This window comes from Schistocerca gregaria, chromosome 1, assembly GCF_023897955.1.
Source record: "Schistocerca gregaria isolate iqSchGreg1 chromosome 1, iqSchGreg1.2, whole genome shotgun sequence".
NCBI classification, from domain to species: Eukaryota; Metazoa; Arthropoda; class Insecta; order Orthoptera; family Acrididae; genus Schistocerca; species Schistocerca gregaria.
This window is the reverse complement of record NC_064920.1, coordinates 1,178,768,180-1,178,790,060: the sequence shown is the minus strand read 5'-3', so window position 1 is coordinate 1,178,790,060 and position 21,881 is coordinate 1,178,768,180. Positions and strand designations below refer to the sequence as shown.

The window sequence follows — 21,881 nt, the reverse complement described above, 5'->3', positions numbered from 1 at the left end:
TCTTCCCTCTGCCTTCATTAGCGGGGGTTTAGGTCTGCGGAGTCGGCACTTTTCTTATTTTAGATGCCTTGGTTGCTGATTTTGTGCTATCGGGATTAACTTACAGTCAAACAAAGGCGTTGCACGAAACTGGAAGCATCTCTACCACGTCTGGCTAAAGGGGTTAAAAAATAAAACAATCAAGTGTAACAAAATGTGAACCCCCGATACACACCATAGAGTACTTTCACGTACCAGTAGTGTATCGTCAGTTGAAACTTAAGCTTCATCAATTAAAAACTTAAAGCCAAGAATATACCTAACAGGCATAAGACTGGAATTGTAGTGTCAGGGCTACAGAAGCAGACACGGTGCCCGCTAAAGGGTGTCAGAGCACAGATACGTGCTCCGACGTTTCGTGGATTGCGTGGAAGATACTGGTCAAATAAATGACTTAGCATACAGGCATACAAAAACCTGAAATTACGTAATGGTCCAAAAGGGATGATTGGCAATTTTTACATGGAATTTACTGTTTCCATTACAAATAATTGTAAAAGTAAAAAGTAGTGGAAACCCTTTAAAAAACGCCTGCACATCAGGCGATAACTTGTTTGTCGAATTTACATATACGTATGTTAAGATAAGACCAATGACATATTATGTCCTTACATAAAGTGCCGTGGATTCGTTACTTTACAAAAAGGAGTACATTGCTTACGCAGTATAATTGTAATTGGTTTATTATTTTATGAAGATATTTCAGGTGTAAAGATAAATGTCTTTACCCCGACATTGAATTATATCATATGTTCCCCAAATGACTCAGGAAGATAATTTTCTTATTCGTTTCCGTCGATGAACAGTTCACGCCCAGTTCACTCTGTCAGCTCATTAATCCATCGCCATTTGAATGGTTGTTAATATAAATTTCTAACTCTTCTAACACATCAGAATTATAGCTGCAATGCTGTAAGTGAATTATGTGAGGAAACTCAAAGTGTAATCTAGTCTGCAAAGAGAAGGAATAGCAAATAATCATGGGGGATTTGTACGCGGTAGTAGGGGAAGAAACAGAAAAAAAGAGTTACCCGAGAATATGAGCTTGGTAGTAGGAATGAAACACCAATAACTGTAAGTGAATTATGTGAGGAAACTCAAAGTGTAATCTAGTCTGCAAAGAGAAGGAATAGCAAATAATCATGGGGGATTTGTACGCGGTAGTAGGGGAAGAAACAGAAAAAAAGAGTTACCCGAGAATATGAGCTTGGTAGTAGGAATGAAACACCAATAACTGTAATTCAGGTATACATGTCGACATCGAAAGCCGCAGATGAAGAGATAGAGTATATGACGATACTGAACGAGTAACTCGGTACGTAAAGGTCATGAAAATCTAATGGCCATGGAGGATTGGAATGTGGTTTTAGGGGAAGGAGCAAAAGAAAGGGTTACTAGGAATGAATGAGGAGAAAGTCTGATATAGTTCTGCAATAAATTTCAGTTAGTAATAGCGAATTCTCTGTTCACGAACCACAGAGGGGGAGGTATTCTTGGAAAAGGCCGGGAGACTGAAATCAGATACTGGATAGTAAAGTATATCTAGGAGAAGATATAGACTCAGATCACAATTTAGAGGTGAAGAAGAGTAGGCTGAAGTTTGAGAGACTAGTTAGGAGGAATCAATGCACAGATAAATGGGGTGCGAAAGCACTAAGGAATGAAGAGAATATGCTTGAAGTTCTCGGAGGCTGTAGATAATGTGATGAGGAAAACCTCAGTAACGGTTGAAGAGGAATTGATGTCTCTAAAAAGGGCAATCATGAAAGAAGAAAGAAGGTAACTGCGAAAGAAACAGTGGGTAACAGAAGAAATACTTCAGGCGGTCGATGAAAGAAGGAAGCAGAAAAATGTTGAAGGAAATTCAGGAATACACAAACACGGGTATCTTGCGAATGAAATGAAGTGCAGGGAAGCTCAGGCGAAATGGTTGCGTGGAAAACGTGAAGAAATCGAAAAAGAAATGATTGTAGGAAGTTCTGACTCAGCCTACAGAAAAGTCAAACCAATCTTCAGTGACACTAAGAGTAAAGGTGATAACACTAAAAGTGCAATAGTAATTCCACTGTTAAGTGCAAAGGAGAGAGCGAATTTGTCGAAAGAGTACATAGAAAGTCTGTATGAGGGGGATCATTTGTCTGATGGGATAGTCAAAGAAACAGAAATCGATTTAGAAGAGACAGGGGACCCAATATTAGAATCAGAATTTAGAAGAGCTCTGGATATAAACATTCCATTACAATGTATAAAATCATTGGATGAAGCGGCAACAAATTGTCTATTCACGTTGGTGTGTTGAATGTTTCGGTCAGGTGATACACCATCTGACTTTCCCTGAAACATAATCCACATAATTCCGAAGACTGCTAGAGCTGGCAAGTGCGAGAATTATCGCACTGTCAGCTTAACAGCTCATGGATCCAAGTTGCGGACAAGAACAATATACATAGGAGTGGAAAATAAAGTTGAGGATGTGTTAGATGACGATCAGTTTCAATTTAGAAAAGGTAAAAGCACCAGAGAGCCCATTCTGACAATGCGGTTGATAATAGAAGCAAGACTAAAGAAAAATCAAGAGACGTTCATAGGACTTGTCGACTTGGAGAATATATTCGACAAAACAAAATAGTGCAAGAAGGTCGAAATGCTGAGAAAAATAGGGGTAAGCTATAGGGAAGGACTAGTAACATAATATGTACAGGAGCCAAGAGGAAACAGTAAGAGCGGAAGACCAAGAACGAAGTGCACGGATTAAAAATCAATACATCGAAAATGCTGCGTGTAGCTGTTTGCTACTCAAGGCTAATAATAGAGTTTATGTCGGCTGTTGGTGTATTGTTGTGTCCTTTGATGTTCGTGATAATCACAGATCACGAAGGCTCCAAGCCTCAGCGTTAATCAGGTACCGCAAGCTTTTATTTTACATATAATAACTTCTCCGTTGTCTGGCTTAACCGTAAATGTTATTTTACTTCAGTTCGAAATTCTGACTAGTACATCAAGTCGGTACTGTAAAACTTTTAAAACTTCAGATCGGTTTGAAACAATGTAGTAGCATTATAGGCTCACTACTATTGCGACGTCGACAAGAGAGTCTGAATTAACATCTCCATTGCAGTTGCAGCGAACTTACAGCTCGATGCGGCTACAACTATCTTCTTGGGTAAATGTTATCTCTAATCTATTTATGGTCTGGGCTTTAACCTTCGTAAAGAATATAATTTGAATTATTTATTTAAAGTTTCAGGCTTCGTATCATCTGATAATCTTTCATTTCGTCCTTTATTTATAATTAACGTTATTAGTTACATAGTATTCCAATTAGTCAAACTTGCAATAGTGTTAATTTTGTTGTCAGAAGCTCTCGTGAATGTCAGGATAACTAATTTTGCTATTTCTTTTACTACCAAAGGGCTTTCATTAGGGGTTCCATATTTGGGGTGTTACAATAAGTAATGCATCTGCAGCAGTTCTTGTTCCATAGGTCAATGATTGTATGTAACGTGACTACCAGTCTGTGTCAGAAAGTAAACACAAGCTACACACTGGAAGTTTTTCCTATTATCAAACTCTGTGTTAAATTTTGTGTAAGATATATAGACTTGTCTCTCCGTTTTATCAACTGCCTTATGTTTGTATCTTGTCGGGTGCACAAACTTGCGTGAAGCCTCGCACTGTCCTGTCATGGAAAAGGAGAATCTAGTTTGAATTATTTTGGAGACGGACATGCTGATGTTTCAATTTCTTGGCGATAGCACAGGTGTGTGCTACCGGCCGGCACCTGGAAGATCGGACAGATTTGCACGACCTTGTTGCGATAAGGACAGACGGCACGCCCACTGCCAGTTCTACATAGACATTCTGCAAGTGCCTATGAATATCTGCGACGCTCTGGTTTCCGCTAAACGAAACGCACTGACAGCTCTCTGTTTGGAACGTACCTCTTACTTTCTGTTACAGACGTCGTTTTGAAGGCTACGTATAGTGCCAACAGCTACAGGAACCTAAAGCGGCAATATTCCACAACGTCCCACAACAAATTCCTCATTTTTTTCATCCGTAGTTGGCGGAGAAAAATGTGTGTAATATTACTTATTGAACGTCCCTCGTACTTCCTTTGCCGTGTCGCGTGTCGCAATGTCACAAGACGGCATTCAAGCTTGTGCAAGGTTGTGATCATGGCGTTTTCCCTTATCGGCGTGTATTTCAACATGAAGAAAATCCGACGAAAGGGAGCGCCACGTGTAGCCAGAGGAGTAAATAGAAAATGGGCCAATGAAGGTTTTCGCCAGTTTCCAAGAGATGCGGACTGTGGATTACGTTGCTCCCAAGAGATAAGTGGGATTATTAGCCACATATGTAATAGCACTCTGAAGCAGGTTAATTTCCCAGATAGACTAAAGTATGCCATTGTTGAACCACTGCATAAAAAGCGGGATACGCCTGATGTCAACAACTACCGCCCAAAAACTACCCTTATCCAAAATTGTTGAAAAAGTAATGCATTGTAGAGTAGCTTCACACCTTTGTAAAAATAAAGTTTTAACAAAATGTCAATTTGGTTTATAGAAAGATTTTTCAACGGAAAATGCTATATATACTTTCACTAATGAAATATTAAGTGCTCTGAGTAACCGGAAGTCACCCGTTGGGAATTATTGTGATCTCTCAAAGGCTTTCGATTGTGTAAATCATGGAATACTTCTAGATAAGCTCAAGTACTGTGGTATGAATGTGACAGCGCTCAAATAGTTTAAATCAGACGTAACTGGAAAAGTGCAGAAAGTTGAAATAAGCAGTTCACATAATATGCAAAAAACTGGCGATTTCTCAAACTGGGGAACTATCAAGAATGAAGTGCCGCACCATTAATAAATATAGACTTCGATCAGAAATCGGTAGCTAAGGTAGAATATTCAAATTTTCTAGGTGCATGCATTAATTCGGGGTTGAACTGGAAAAAACACACTGAGGATCTGCTGAAACGTTTGAGTTCAGCTTCTTATGCTATTACGGCCATTGCAAATCTTTGCGATATACATCTCAGTAAATTAGCTTACGACGCCTATTTTCATTCTCTGCTTTCGTATGGCATCATATTCTGGGGTAACTCATCATTGAGTAAAATAGTGTTCATTGCACAAAAGCGTGTAATCAGAATAACTGGCGGAGCGCATCCCAGATCATCCTCAGACACTTAATTAAAGAGCTAGAGATCTTCACTGTAACCTATATTCACTTATGAAATTTGTTGTTAACTATCTGAACGAATTCAAAAGTAATAGCTGTGTACATGGCTACAACACTAAGAGAAATGATGATCTTCACCGCTCAAGATTAAATCTAACTTTGGCTCAGAAAGGGGTAAATTACGCTGCCGCAAAAGTTTTTGGTCACTTACCTAATAGCATCAAAAGTCTGACAGATACGCATATAGCATTTAAAAGGAAATTAAAAGAAGTTCTTAATGGAAACTCCTTCTACTCATTAGATGAATTTTTGGATATAGTAAGGGGGTAATTTCCCCAACCCCCGCCCCCCCAAAAAAAGAAAAAAATTAAAAATATTAAGTGTCATGTAACATTTTGTGTAATGTAATATCTTGTATAGACACCTTTTATTAACTTGACACGTTCCACATCATTACGAAGTGTCGTAATCATGATGTATGGAACAAGTGCTAATCTAATCTAATCGCATCAGAACATGTTGGATGCTTATAACTGAAGTGCGTAAAATACGGAGAAAATGTAGGAGTCCATATTCACCTGTGCCTTATGATGATGATGATGCTGATGATGATTTCATCTCTTACTTATAACGGAAAAAACTAAGTGTTAGAGAATATTTCGTTCACGGAATTAACTACAGTTCTCTTGATGAGGTAGCGTCTGTTGGTTTCTTCCTGATAGCAGAGGAGCGAGGACTAAGTGATACTGAATAATCTCCTCGAAAACTGTGTCCGACAAGGGAAAAATTCCAACTTTATGTGTAATTCCAGAAAATTATTTCACGCTTTTCGCAAGCTGCGCTTCATGGCCTTTTGGTAGTTAAAGTGAGAATGCGATAGGGATGGAAACATTGAACGTAATTTCGATGAAACGTTTCGCTGTTGAGGGTCCCTATTTCGAAATCGCAATCTGCGCAGAAGTCTTGCCCGTCGGTGCTGGAGTTGCGGCTGGGACTGGCAATAAAATCCTAAGCACCGCGTAAAACGTGGGGCGTGTACGGGTTCCCGTTTTATTGGGGCCGCCGGTACGCTAAGTCGCCTAATTCGATTACTAAGAAGCCGGTCGCAAACAGCGGCGCAATTTATTTTTTCATTACATCTCGGATTGCGACGCGGCTTTATGACATACGAAATAATGACAGCATTACACTTTTATTCCGACTGAACAGGGTTTCCGCATCAGAAATCAGATCCAGGTAATTGGCTCTGCTTTAATTCGACGCGCTAATTTGTCGTTATTCGTTTGGGAGAGGTAGAGCAGCTAAAGTTAGAGTTACGAGGAAATCTTGACAAAAAAGCTAGGAACCGATCATTGCCAACATTATGGAAGGCGAACACAAAATCAGGAAGCGTTACTTTACTACGGTTTTCGCAGCTCGTTTCATATTCTCCGTTGTTGTTGTTGTTGTATTCAGTCCTGAGACTGGTTTGATGCAGCTCTCCATGCAACTCTATCCTGTGCAAGCTGCTTCATCTCCCAGTACCTACTGCAACCTACATCCTTCTGAATCTGTTTAGTGTACTCATCTCTCGGTCTCCCTCTACGATTTTTACCCTCCACGCTGCCCTCCAATGATAAATTTGTGATCCCTTGATGCCTCAAAACATGTCCTACTAATCGATCCCTTCTTCTAGCCAAGTTGTGCCACAAACTTCTCTTCTCCCGAATCCTATTCAATACCTCCTTATTTGTTACGTGATCTATCCACCTTATCTTCAGTATTCTTCTGTAGCACCACATTTCGAAAGCTTCTATTCTCTTCTTGTCCAAATTAGTTATCGTCCATGTTTCACTTCAATACATGGCTACACTCCAAACAAATACTTTCAGAAACTACTTCCTGATACATAAATCTATATTCGATGTTAACAAATTTCCCTTCTTCAGAAACGCTTTCCTTGCCATTGCCAGTCTACATTTTATATCCTCTCTACTTCGACTATCATCAGTTATTTTACTTCCTAAATAGCAAAACTCCTTTACTACTTTAAGTCTCTCATTTCCTCATCTAATTCGCTCAGCATCACCCGATTTAATTAGACTACATTCCATTATCCTCGTTTTGCTTTTGTTGATGTTCATCTTATATCCTCCTTTCAAGACACTGTCCATTCCCTTCAACTGCTCTTCCAAGTCCTTTGCCGTCTCTGACAGAATTACAATGTCATCGGCGTATTTTCTCCGTAGAGAATAGGAAAGAAACACTAGCCTATAAACGCAACTCTTCACCAATTCTGTAAGCTGAAACATCAGACCAGCCAAGAGAAGAGCAAGAAGAAAGAGGTGTGAAGTCTGCGATCTTGTTATTGTATGAGGAAACCATTTTCTCAATAAATGCAACCGTATGTGGTAAGTATATCTTCAGGAATTGCAACAATAATGAACAAGAATAAAGTCGATGTGATCTTCCACCCACCGGCCAAGACTGCAGCTCGTCTAGGATCTGTGAGAGATGGTCTGCTTTCACGAAGGGAGGATTATACAGAAATTCCTTGCGGATGCGGTAGACAGTACAAGGGATAGACAATACGCACTTTACGAGAACTTGAACACCAGCTATACGCCCGCCTTCTGGAACCAGTGAATCTGCAGGGGCTGAGCATTGTGTTTTCACTGGGAATTCCATGGATTACGGGAGTATTAAGATATGGGCCACAGCCTCATCATTCCGGGATTCACTGCTCAAGGAAACGGTGGAAATGCAATTAGCAGACAACATGTACAAAACACGTTCAGTCGGGACGTGTGTTTCCTACTCTATAAATCATTGGAACTCCTTATTTCTCGTCCACAAAGGGAACATTGTTCTAATCTTCACCATCTTGAATCCCAACACTTGCCATCCATACTAATCAACCATAGAGGCTACTTCTTAGGTACTGTGGATTCGCCGATTCTGCGCTTCTTTGTTTTACTCTTAGATGCATGAGGTTTTATCTGCGACCGTTGGTATTGTTGCCGATAGCGTTATCTCTGAGGGATGCACATTTGATCCACATGGTCAAGTGATTTGAAAGTCTTGGACGCGTCTTTAAAGTTGTCGGGCGAAATATCGGAACAAGAATTAAGAATATCCCGGACGCACGTCCGAAAAATGGTAGCATATTCGATCCGCCGGGAAAACTTCAAGAAACTTGTATGTTGTTATTTGTTTTTCCGGTTACAAGTAAAAGTCCGTACATACCCTAAGGCAGAAGATACTAAAAATATGTCGGTGTCACTGATCTTAAGAGGCGCATTCAATAAGAAATGCGACACTTTTTTTTCTCGACAATTTTGGTGGCAAATATTTAATCTGGGACATCGTGGATTTTTTTGTACTGTGCGCTGAAGAGATCATCCTTGATGACTTATTCTTCTAGGATGGGATGTAAGGATAAAAGGAAAACACTTTATTTATTACACATTCAGTTAGGCTTGAGCACTCGATGGGTCCTTTAGCCTGCTGTCTTTGGTGATGTCTTGATGTCTATCTCCTGCTGAAGGTGAGATGTGCCTAGGCTGTTATGTGTGAGTGTTTCCTCAGATCGCCTATGGGGGGTGAAAAGTTGTTGAATTCGGTACTCTATACTTGTGCCATCCTACCGATTCTAATTGTCGAACTTCGTCCCTAAGGTCATCGATTTTGTCAAAACCTCGTAGAGCCTTGTCACGGACCTTCTCCTTTATATTGGTCCCGTAGAGTGCAGTGCGGATGTCGACGTTTCTTGTCCACCAAGGAACTCCTGTGATCCATCGATAGCAAATGTTTTGCAGCGCTTGGAGTTTGTTGTAGTTGGAGAGGCACGTAGTTCCCCACGAGGTGTAGCCATATAACATTGTGGCTTCCACCGTTGCCTTATACAATTGGAATTTAGTCTTAGGGTTGAGATCCTTAGTGTTCAGGAATGGAATCAATGACCTGGCCATCTCCTGGGCTGCCATCTTCTTGTCGTCAATATGCTGCGTAAAGAGCAATTTCTGTCAAGGTAGTCACCGAGGTACTTCACTCCCGGCGACCATGGTATAAATTGATCAGCTATTTGGAGTCTGTCGTTCATAACTGGTTTCCTGTGCGTGAACATAACGGCCGCCCTCTTCGTTGGGTTGATCGTTATCTTATTTTGCAGCGCCCAGCGTTCCATTAAATCAAGTTGCCGTTGCATCCCAGCGATTAGCTGGTCCAAGTGTCGTCCATTCGTCAGAAAGGCCGTATCACCGTAACAAGGGGGAATTTTGGGATGTCATGTGTATATAAGTTGAAAAGCAGATGCGAAATGACAGAGCCCTGCGGAGATCAGTTTCATTTCGGAGTTTTTATCGTCGACTCGGACATACAGTTTCCTGTCCTGTATAGTCTATGGGTCCAATGTAACAATCCGCAGTAGGGGTAGTGAGATGTAGTTTGAGGGTAAGGTTGGGCCGCCACACCTTATCGTAAGCTTTTTCGATGTCAAGGAATACACCAGTTGTGAAGTGCTGCTTGTTGTACTCTTCTTGTATCCGTTCGGTGATCCGTAGAAGCTGAAGTTCGGCAGATAACTTGTTCTTGAAACCGAATTGTTCGGGTCGTATAACATCATGCGCTGTAAGAATGTCATGGAGCCTCTTCAACAGCACTGTCTCGAGCATCTTGCCAAGGGTCGGCAAGAGACTAATTGGCCGGTAGCTGCTAGGTTCTGCTAGGTCCTTACCTGGCTTTGGGATTGGAACGATTCGAGTCGTCTTCCATGCCGTAGGAAAATATCCCTGCAGGACAGCTGTTGAAAATTCGGGTAAGGAGTACAGTTGGCTTCCTGGGCAACTGTTTCAAATCGGTGTCGCTTATGGAATCGTTGCCTGGGGCGTTATTCCGAGTCTTCCGGATAATTTTACGGATCTCTGCTGGTGTGGTGAGTTGTGGGCTGCTCTGCACAGGCGTAGTACGAAATCAGTCCATTCTGCTGTAACGACGGCTTCCTGTTCTTGCAGGCGTACGTCGTTCTTGGGGGTCGCTCGTGTAGACATCTGTTCTTGGTAAGTCGTAGCATACAGCTCCCCCTGGGCGAGTTGGTCATAGAGGAGGACATTTGTCCGGCTCCTTTATGGGTCGCTGGTGTCGCATGTTCTTGACTACCTGCCTTTCGTTCTCGGTTCGAAATAATAATTCATCCATCTTATCTTCCCAGACCTGCCGTCGCCACTCAGCCACTCTCTTGTAAAGTTCTCGTGTTAAGATGTGTGTTTCTCGTCGATCGATCGGGTTTCTATAGCGAAGCCAACGTCGCCTGCTCCTGTTTCTCTGTGTCTTCAGTTCTTGGAATAGACGGAGGAACGCATCGAAAGCTACTACAGGGTAGACCGTGTGACTAGTTGCCCTCCGTTTTGTGTAATGGGAATGTTCCCGCTTCAGCTCCTGTAGTTTCAGGTAGTTCCGATAGGTGGTGGCGCTCTACATAGCCTTCAAAATGGCGTCTGTAGTAGAGGTGCATTCCAAGTAGATTGCTATCACTGAGTTTTTTTGCCGGAAAACCAGAGCATCGCAGATATTTATACGCGTTTGCAAAATGTCTACGGAGACCTGGCAGTGAACAAAAGCACGGTGAGTCTTTGAGCGAGGTTTCTGTCATCATCGCAACAAGGTCCGGCAAATATGTCCGATCGCCCGCGTGCCGATCGGCTGCAGACAGTTGTGACTACTGCAGTATATGAATATGCGGATACACTCATTCGAGAAGGTCGACGGATTACAATCAAACCTTGCTGCACGACTGGACGTCTGCTCTGGTAGTGCTGACACACTCGCCCGCCAATTGGGATACTCGAACGTGCCCGCTGAGTTTCTAGCCGCCAAACAGAAGACCACAAAGAGCAACGAAGGACCACCATCTGTGCCAAATTGCATCCTCGTTATCAGACTAATCCTTGACAATTTTTGTCGAACATTGTCAAAGGCGATGAAACATGTATTTGTCACTTCGAACTGGAAACAAATCGACAGTCGATGAAGTGGCGCCACACTATCTCTTGTCCGAATACCAATTTAATAGCCGCATCTTCAGCCGGCAAAGTCGTGGTGACTGTCTTCTCGGATTCGAAAGGGGCTATTCTGTTTGACGTCCTCCCTCACGGTTCAACGTTCAGTTCTGAAGTTTACTGTGCTATGGCCAGGAAACTGAAGAAGCGGGGACAGTGTGTTCGTCGCCACAAAAATGCAATCGAACTTATCCTTTTCCGTAACAACGGAAGGTCTCACACAAGTTTGCGCTCCCGAGAGCAGTCCACAAATGTTCGTTGGACTGTTCTTTCTCATGCACCGTACAGTCCGGATTTTACTCCTTCCGACTTCCACCTGTTTGTCAAACAACGGAGGCAGTCTGCGGGAGGCACTACGTCGGTGATGGGGTGGTTATCAACGCAGCTAGACATTCTCTCCGACGTCGGCTAGTAGAGTGGTACCATGCAGGCATTCAAGCATTTCCAGTAAGGTGGCATAAGTTTGCTGTACGGAGATTGTTTTGAAAAACAGGATTTTGTAGCTAAAAGACTGACGAATAATAGTGTATTGGAATCCAGGATATAGCAACCTGCTTTCACAAAGGAAGTGCCACATTACTTGTTGAACGTCCTTCTACTTCCCTTGTAGGGTACGATCAAAACAACTACTGGAAGAACTTGAAAGAGACAGTTTGAAAATGGAACTAAAAATAATTATGAAGAGCTCAGGTAGTGAGTACTCAACACATCGGAAAGCTAATACTCCGTTGGCTATTAAAATTGTAGCACCAACAATCGTCCAACTGGCCTCATTCTTGTAAATACAAATGATTAGAATTTCAACGCTTGTGTACAAAGTTCAGGGTCTCAGAAGAGCTATACTCAGCACCATGAAGGATCTCAGTGAAGAACCCCGCTAAAGCCGATCGTCTAGCGCGCGAGAGGACAGACTAAGAGTACTGTCATATCGCTGGCTTGGTTGCGGAGTATCTTTGCTGGCAGCGCGTTTGCAGTGTCGAGAACTGGACAAGGAAGTTATGTTGTGCTGTGGGTAGCTCTAAATGTAAAAGCTTTATTATGGACGTTCAAGTGCTTGAAGTGATGAGATATGGAAGTGAATGCAGTGAAAAGGGACACAAAGAAGTAATTAAATGTGAGCAGTGCGTATAACGTATTTGAGTATCCACTCGTTGCGTGTCGTACCGTACAGCATCACTCATCAGCGCCATGTTAGGTCTCTCAGATGAACTAATGTGAATCAGTAATACTATTTACCACAAAAGAGAGCATTTAAGTGCCAGTGTCTTGCAGCTAGTTTGAGAAAGTGCGTTCGGTTATAGCATTTCCGCATCATCAACAATCAGCCGCGCCGCGACGGTTACGCGCATGCTCGTACAAATGAGAACCGAGAACTCAAAATTCAACTTTACGAACAGTGTTATATTATTACTAGTGTCGAGGAGGACTGGTGGCAGATATCTGTGTATGCGTGAAGAGCGCAAGAACTTTCGTTAGATCATTCGGCTTTCACATCTTCAACAAACACCCGCGTCGTGTCGGCTACGCGTACGCTCGTCCAAGTGATATTCTGGAGAGATAATCACCAATATGTTAATTGCCATAATCACTTATGACTTAGAGTGTAGCCGGCCGGAGTGACCATGCGATTCTAGGCGCTACAGTCTGGAACCACGTGAGAGCTACGGTCGCAGGTTCGAATCCTGCCTCGGGCACGGATGTGTGTGATGTCGTTAGGTTAGTTAGGTTTTAGTCCTACGTTCTAGGGGACTGATGACCTCAAATGTTACGTCCCATAGTGCACAGAGCCATTTGTTACTTTCTACAAAATACGTCATCAGAGTATTTATCGTTACTTTTTTGTTAAACAACAATATATTAACTACACTATGTTGAAAGAACTGTAATGACATACGTACAAGTGGCTAGTATAATATTAAACCTTAATAAAAGTTGTAAACGTAATCTTCATCTATTATGTTAAATTTAGCCTCAATTTAGCGGACGCCTATGTTTTGAACCTTCTGCAGAAGACAAAACAATAATTTAACGGTATCAACGTGATCACCCAGAGTCAAGTAAGAGGTAATCAGATTTTAGTCTTTTCTTTTAAACTTATGCTTCGTGATTTAATATGTATGTTTCTTTGTCCGTAGTAAACCGCCTCTTTTGACGTTCGTTTCAGCTTTCACTTGTTATCGTCACGTGTTGTGATTATTATACGCTTGATAAATTACGTTAGGTACATGCCATTTCCGGACTGCCACGCATATAGAAATATTAACACCCACTACTATGGCCAGTATCTTTACGTATGTGAAATCTGATAAATCATTATAAAACGCAATACATAATTAGTTACGATTTAACGCCATGTCTTCTAGCGTACCTGCTTAAATATCTCAGCTGTTCTTAAATGTGCCTTTTGGCGTTACATTGAAACACAACCTTATACATAGCCGCAATACGTTTTATGGTTAAATGAGTTTGTATTATGTTGCAGAGCACAGGCTTGAAACATACTTTTGCTCCCTAATGACTAAGAAGTCCTTTTATCATGACGTACTAAGCATTTATGAGTCCTAGCTCAGATCGCATATTAGTTTAGTTGGACGAAGCAATGTAACCTGTTCCATTACAAATAACGACTCTCTCTCCTTCTCTCTCTCTCTCTCTCTCTCTCTCTCTCTCTCTCTCTCTCTCTCCCCTCTGTCACCACACACACACACACACACACACACACACACACACACACACCAACAGAATTAAATAATCTCAGGCATAGAAATAACAAGTTTCAGATCGTAATTTTGGCTTAAACAATTGTTCTACTTTAAGGTATAAGTGGTTGCAGATGACAAAGTGTGCAACAAAACGGTCACTGTAGAAACACAACATATCAGAAAAACCACACCATCTAGTAAAAAGGTATGAATTCGTAATTGATGTGTTTTTTCAAATATCTGTGATTACGATTTAAAACCTAATAGCTACATGTATAGAAACAGCAAAGAACACTCTTTGTCTTCAACAGATGGAAAATAAATGCCCACTGAAGATGCTGGAACTGCATTGAAAAATGTGTGGGTTAAAAAAAAATTGTGTTTTGCTAAAGGCCGACCCTATCCAAAAACATACAAAACTGGAATTTGTTCTGTCTAGCAAAGTTAATATATAATCATTTAAAAAAAGTAACTATACATATCTGGATGTTGTGATTGTAGACTTTCCCAGCCATACTGCTGACGAAATTTCGGGCTTCCATACGTGTGGCTGCGTGATAATTTCGCCACGTTTCCATAAGTGTCGGCCGCGTGGAGTGGTCGCGTGGTTTGATGAGCGATATCACGGATCTTGCGGCCTTTCCCGCCGGAGGTTCGAGCCCGCCCTCGGGCATGGGTGTGTCTTGTGCTTAGCATAAGCTAGTTTAAGTTAGTGTAAGCAGTGCGTAAGTCTAGGGAGCGATGATCTCAGCAATTTGGTCCCTTTGGAATTCACACACAACTGAACATTTGAACATGAGACTCACTCTCATCGTCTTGTAGCAAAATGTCAAGATGACGCGGGTGTCTGCCACTTACAGCTGAGAGGCGTCGCCTCTCCCCAACCCTTTCCCGGGAGCGGGGCCCGGTCTGCTGACCTTTGTGGTGAAGCGTGGGGGGGGGGGGGGGGGGGGGGGGGGAGGCGGAGGGCCTCCTTTCGACTCTCACTGCATTCAGATTCGTGAAGCGTCAACTGCTGATTGCGTTTTTGGCGTGAAGACGCTAGCGCAGCACTCCATACCGAACTTAAACGATAGCCCTCGTCCCTGTTGAGGAGACATCGATTCTTTAATGATAGATTCTGCAATGATACTGTCCCAAAACCCACTAGTTCGTCACAACAGTTTTGTTTGGATTTGAACGTATGTACCTTGTTGAGACAGTGTTCTCTCACCAGCGATTTATCTTCATGCTCCAGAAGTACGCATCTAATGTGTTTCATGTCGCGTTGCGAGATGCAGCACTGTGTGTGTCTGACGCACTGGCGGCCACGCTCGCAAGGGGTACTGCGTATACCGGATATTTGCAGTTGCAGCTTGTCGCTTATGGAGCCAAGCATATCTTTAGTTTCTCTTTATCGTCGAAAGGCTAATTACAGTCAACCTTTAAACAATAATTATTCCCGCAGTCAACACGTGAGTGTAGCGGGAGAAAGCGCTAATAACTGGCACAATGTGAAGTACTCTCCGCCATGCAATGAAGGCCAGACAGAAATCTGTCATGTAGTGGTTCATTTAAAATGTTAATCATTTCATATAGGACTGCGGGTTCTAAGATGTTTCTGACATGGAGGTGTGAAAAGAAACCAATCCGCCGAACAAAGACAGCCCAGCCAGAGCTCTGAAGTGTGTCCAGAAGTAGCGTGTTTGGTCTGCACTGTCTGCGATAGAACACAGTGGAAGACCTGAGGGCAGGAGGATTTATGACTAAATAGAACACGGAATGTTCAGATATCGGCATACCAAGCATTACCCAGAAAAGCTTTAACAATTACAATTTGCAGCAATGTGGCAAATGAGTTCCTTAGAAAAGAGTGGCGAAAGTTCTAAATAAATAGGTCAATTAGCTCACTGAAAAAAAAGCTCTAGCAAACGTAAGGACACACCCAGAGTGAATTATGCAGAATATCAGGGGAGAGACGCAGAGAGAGAGAGACACACACACACACACACACAGAGAGAGAGAGAGAGAGAGAGAGAGAGAGACTCCTACTGTACGACACTTTGGTGCTAATCTGACGAGAAGCACACCAACACCTACTGAACGATCGCTTAATGCTTTGGTTGTGCTACAATGCGATACCGATCAGTCATGTGCTTCATGACTGCCAGAAATCTCCCATCATCAAGTCATTGGACACATTCATCCGGGTAATGAAATACACTACATTGCTTCTGTAGGTGTGTGCCTGACAATTGTATTTTTGTTTTTAGTAAAAACTAACACCCAGCGAAAGAGACGAGAGATAACAGTTGATAAAGCGTGTATACTGTTATATTGTTTTTAATTTCAATTTGTGACGGAAATATATTAGCTGTATGAGGTAGCTGTAGTTTTTGTTGTGACTACGTATTCCCCACTACAGCATTGGATGTTGTTTGCTAACTCAGCCAAAGAGCTTGGTACTTGAACAAGTGAATGGTGTAGATCTCTGTTAAAGGCATGGTGAAGTTGGCAGTAACTGACGTCAGAAGATCTCCGGTCAAACTAATATAATACATCAGTCGAATTTGGCGATTGCATGCACTTGCTTCAGGGTCGTCGTCTGAAGTGGACTGATTGGGACCGCTCTGCCGGAAGCCTTCTGCATGCTGAATTTAGTGGATTCCTCGAATTGTCTTTCTTGAATATTGGCGTGACCTGTGCAACTTTGGGTACGGATCTTTCGTCGAGCGAACGGTTGTATATGATTGTTAAATATGCAGCATTGTATCAGCATACTCTGAAATCGTATACTGTCGGGACTGAAAGACTTGCTTTCGTTAAATGATTTAACTTGCTTCACTACTCCGAGGACATCTACTTCTACGTTATTCATGTTGACAGCTGTTCTTGATTTTAACTCCGAAATATTTACTACAGCTTCTTTGGTGAAGGAATATCGGAAGGCTGTGTTAAGTAACACTGCTTTAGCATCATATTCATCGATAGTATTTCCATTGCTATCGCTCAGAGACGGCATGGATTGTCTCTTGCCGCTAGCATACTTTGCATACGACCAGAACCGCTTTTGATTTTTGCCAGGTTTCGAGACAAATTTCTTTGTGAAAACTATTAAAAGCATCTTTCATTGAAGTCCACATTATATTTCAAGCTTCTGTAAAAGATCACTAATCGTGAGGGTTTTGCGTTTTTTCTAAAATTTCGCGTCATTTTTTGGTTGTTTGTGGAACACTACTATGACCTATTTCGTGTTCCATGGAGGATCAGATCCGTCGTTTTTTAATTTATTTGGTATAAATCTTTATCTGCTGTCGATACTATATCTTTGAATTCAAGCCACATCTCGTCTACACTTAAATTGATATTTAGAAGGACTGGAGATTGTCTCTCAGGAAGGCATGAAGCGAATTTTTATCAGCTTTTTGGAGTAGGTATAGTTTTCGTTTGTTTTTGGAGGATTTGGGTGTTGCGGTATTCAGTGTGGCTACGAGAACACTATGTCACACTAATCCCTGTAACCGTTTTGATGCTCGTTATTAGTTCAAGATTATTTGTTGCTCAGAGCTCAAAATAATTTTCAGAGAATGTGTTTAGCACAGTTTCGGTATAAGTTTTATGCGTACCTCCGGATATAAACATATATTTTCGCCAACATATCGAGAGTAAATTGAAGTCATCACCAACTGTGTTTTAAGAGTTGGCTAAGTGTTTGAAATTAGACTCAAGTTTTCTTTTAACCTTTCAGCAACTGTATCATCTGAGTTGGGAGGTCGGTAAAAGGATCCAGTTATTATTTTATTCCTGTTGCCGAGAATGACCTCTAGCTATAGTAAGTCAAAGGAATTATCTACTTCAGTTTCGCTACACGTTAAACTACTCCTAACGCCAACAAAAATACCATTGCCAACAGCCTATCCTTTCCGAACATGTCTCCTGTTTTAGTCGTGTTTGAGTACCTATGACGATTTGAACATCATTGTTTTCTATTAGCGCTTAGAGCTCTGGTATTTCCCATCTCAACTACAATTATTGTACCAATGATTCCTAGATCTATGTTCTTCCTGTGTTCAGCCTGCATCCTTCGAAACTGAAGCCCTTTTTTTGTTTCCGTGAGAGCCATTCCACGCTAGACTTACCTGAACAGTTAACGTCAACACAGAGGATGTGGCCTGTCTTCATTCTTTTCAAGATGTACATAGACGATATAGTCAGGGCTTGGATACAAAATATTACCTATGGCATAAAGGTTAACAGAAAGGAATGTTTTAATGCTCTTCTACACGCAGATGATAAAATAATAATTCAGGAAATTGAGGAATTTTTTAAAGAACCATCTATCGTCTCAGTTTGTTATCTTATAACACGAAAATCTCCGTTAATAAAATAACGGTCATAGCATTCAAGGGAAAACCCACTGTGGCATCTAAAACTGTAATAAATAATCTACTACTAAAACAGGTAACCTACATTCAATATGTCTGCTGTGACATAGCGTGAAAATTGGACCATGAAATTGATAAAAGGTCCTAAAATCTATTGAGATGTATGGAACAACTAGATATACTCTATAAAAGCGAGCCACTAAAGAGAAACTGATGACGTTTTTCCAAATGTAGGCATTACCTACTGTGGTATACGGACCTGAAACCTCAGATCTCACGAAAAAATTATGAGCATTATTGAGACTGAGGAAATGAGATATCTCTGTAGTGTTATATTAAAGGGTGCACCAGAGAAGATGGCTTCAGTAAGGATGACTTTTGGAATGAGCTATAAGTTGATTCAGTGCGCAAGAAATTAGATGGTGGGAACACGCAGTCAGAACACCCGGAAATAGACTTCCAAAACAAATTCTTGATTGCAAACATAGAGGGATAAGACAGGGAAACACCACGGAAGAGGTGACTGGATTCTGGAAAGTATGTTCTGCTCGAACAATAGGAGTAACTTCGAAGAGAACGATCTTTTGACAGAGAGTCACTCTAGTTATAGAAAACATCGTTCTTGTGCAACATAAATAGCTCCTTATCGACAAGGCCTCTCTGATTGATTCCGAATTTCTAGGTTTCCAGAAGGCTTTTGACACCGTACGTCACAAGCGGCTTGCAATAAAATTTCATGCTTATGGAATATCGTCTCAGGTATGCGACTGGATTGATGATTTCCTGTCAACGAGGTTACAGTCATCGATTAAAACAGAAATGATTTCGTACGTTTCATAAGGTGTTGTTATAGAACCTTTGCTGTTCCTTATCTATTTAAACTATTTTATCGTCTAGCAAAGTCATCAGAAAATTAAAACCAAGTGCAAAACGATTTAGTTGATATATCTGTCTCCGCTGTGAAAATTGGCAACTAATCCCAAATAATGAAAAGAGTGAGATCATACTTCAGTTATTCGATAAATCAATAAATCTAAAGGCCATAAATGCAATAAAAACCTAGGTATTACAATTACGAATAACTTCAATTGAAAAGAACACATACGAAATGTTGTGGGGAAAACGAACCAAAGACTGCGTTTTATTGGCAAAAAAACTTAGAAGATGCACATATCTACGTATCAGAGAGACTGCCTACACTACGATTGTCTGTCCTCTATTGAAGCACTGCTGTGCGGCGTGGGATCCTCACCAGGTAGGATTAACGGAATGCATCGAGGAAGTTCAAAGAAGGGCAGCACGTTTTGTACTATCGCGAAATAGGGGCGAGAGTGTCACTGCCATGATGAAGGATTTGGGGTGGACATCATTAAAACAAAGGCGTTCCTCTTGGCGGCGTTTTCTTCTCAGGAAATTTCTATCACCAACTTTCTCCTTCAAATGCGACAATATTGTTGACACCGTCCTACATAGGGAAAAACGATCACCAGAATAAATTAAGGGAAATCAGAACTCGCACGGAATACGCAGATGTTCGTTTTTTCCGCGCGCTGTTCAAGAGTGGAATAACAGAGAATTATTGTAAAGGTGGTTCGATGAACCCTCTAGGAGGCCCTTAAGTGTGATTTGTAGAGTATCCATGTGGATGTCGATTAGACCTTCTTGCCCAGTACATGTGAAATCACCTGATCCATGAAGGTAGGAGAAGAAGAAGATGAAAAGTAATTATGATGTACTGTAATTGCATTTTTGCAGATCGCACATGGATCTTTTAATTTGGTATTGATTACAAGTTTACATTCAAGAACATCATTTATTAAGATAAACGTCGTTAATTTAAATTACATTCTCAAGAAATAAATGCTTTGCTTCTTAAATTAGCTTTCGAATGTGGCTTAGCGAGTTGATCTTTGCGCTTATAGTGAGCTTTACGATGAATCTTGCACAAAGTGGCAGAACGGTCATTTGTGTTGCGAACGCTACAAACCACAACACAGATGGCGAGGGTACAGAGAAACCTTTCGGTTTTACACCTTGTGCAGAGTGTGGGCAAAACATTTGATCCGAGCGACTTTGATACAGGGCAGATTGTGATCGCACGGCGTATGGGAACACGTTATCTCGGAAACTTCAAAGGTCTCGGAACTTGATGTGTTATCATTAGCGGGCCAACTGACACTGGAACTGCTAGTGGACGAAAATATATTGCTCGTTTAAGCTTCAAACAAAGGCATGGACACTACAACGCAAAACAGAATGGGCGTCACATCCACGGCGCAGATGTCAGCGGAGTAGTCTCGTCTGCCCATATGACCTGTTCATCCATGATATGAAGAAATCTTTCACTGCTCTTCTCTCCCTTTTCAGATAAACTTGTTACATTTCAGCTACAAAATTGCTACATACTTTGAACTGGACTTAGCATAGAATCTACAGGAAATTGTTACTGATGTATCGATAATTAATGTGTGATTTTTTGTGACACATTTAGTATTCATGTGTTTATTGCTAATAGTTTGGATGGAAACACTGTTTTTGAAGATACTTGTGGTGTTAATGAAATCTAACAAGTGATGGCAAACGCACACTGCAGAAGACGTTTATAAAAGCTGCTTCAACATAGTAAAGTATTTAGTATTCATGTGTTTATTGCTAATAGTCTGGATGGAAACACTGTTTTTGAAGATACTTGTGGTGTTAATGAAATCTGACAAGTGATGGCAAACGCACACTGCAGAAGAAGTTTATAAAAGCTGCTTCAACATAGTAACGTACACGTTGACTCTTCACGCGTACGGAAACATGCACGGCTTTATTATTGAACTGTTGTTGGTTTTCAAACTAAATTGTTACATTTGAGCTACTCACCGGCGCGTAAGGCGACGTCTCTGCTGCGGACAGCACCAGCCAGGTTGGAAGCGCGGCAGCGGTACGTGGTGGAGTGTACTTCCTCCCGGTAGTCCTCTGCACGGAAAGGGGGGAAGTACAGCGTACCGTTCGCCAGCGGTTGCCTGCAAATATGGGATGTCTTAACAAAGTGGTTGATTCTCTGGTACTCGGTTGCTTACTCTTAAAACAAATCATCGCTATGGGCTTGTTAATTCATAGTAAAGTCAATACTAGTGAGACAACGCTGAAGTACCGAGTTATCAAAAAGTCAGTATAAATTTGAAAACTTAATAAACCACGGAATAATGTAGATAGAGAGGTAAAAATTGACACTCATGGTTGGAATGACATGGGGTTTTACTAGAACGAAAAAAATACAAAAGTTCAAAAAATGTCCACGAAGTGCTCTCAACAAGGGAAATGTCCAGGCGTCTCGGGGTGAACCAAAGTGATGTATTTCGGACATGCAGGAGATACGGAGAGAAAGGAACTGTCGATGACATGCCTCGCTCAGGCCACCCATGGGCTACTCTGCAGTGGATGACCGCTACCTATGGATTATGGCTCGGAGTAACCGAGTCAGCAATGCCACCATGTTGAATAATGCTTTTCTTGCAGCCACAGGACCTCGTTTTACGACTCAAACTGTGCGCAATAGGCTA

The 21,881-nt window shown here is 41.6% G+C and overlaps 1 protein-coding gene across 1 annotated transcript in view; it reads right to left on the bottom strand.

Annotated features, from left to right (window-relative positions):
- LOC126297570 (Down syndrome cell adhesion molecule-like protein Dscam2) overlaps positions 1-21,881 on the bottom strand; it is a 647,360-nt gene that overhangs the window by 581,174 nt on the left and 44,305 nt on the right. Inside the window, exon 4 of the mRNA XM_049988565.1 lies at positions 21,199-21,341. Within this exon, the coding sequence (XP_049844522.1) occupies positions 21,199-21,341 (143 nt within the window). The remainder of the gene's footprint in view (positions 1-21,198; positions 21,342-21,881) is intronic.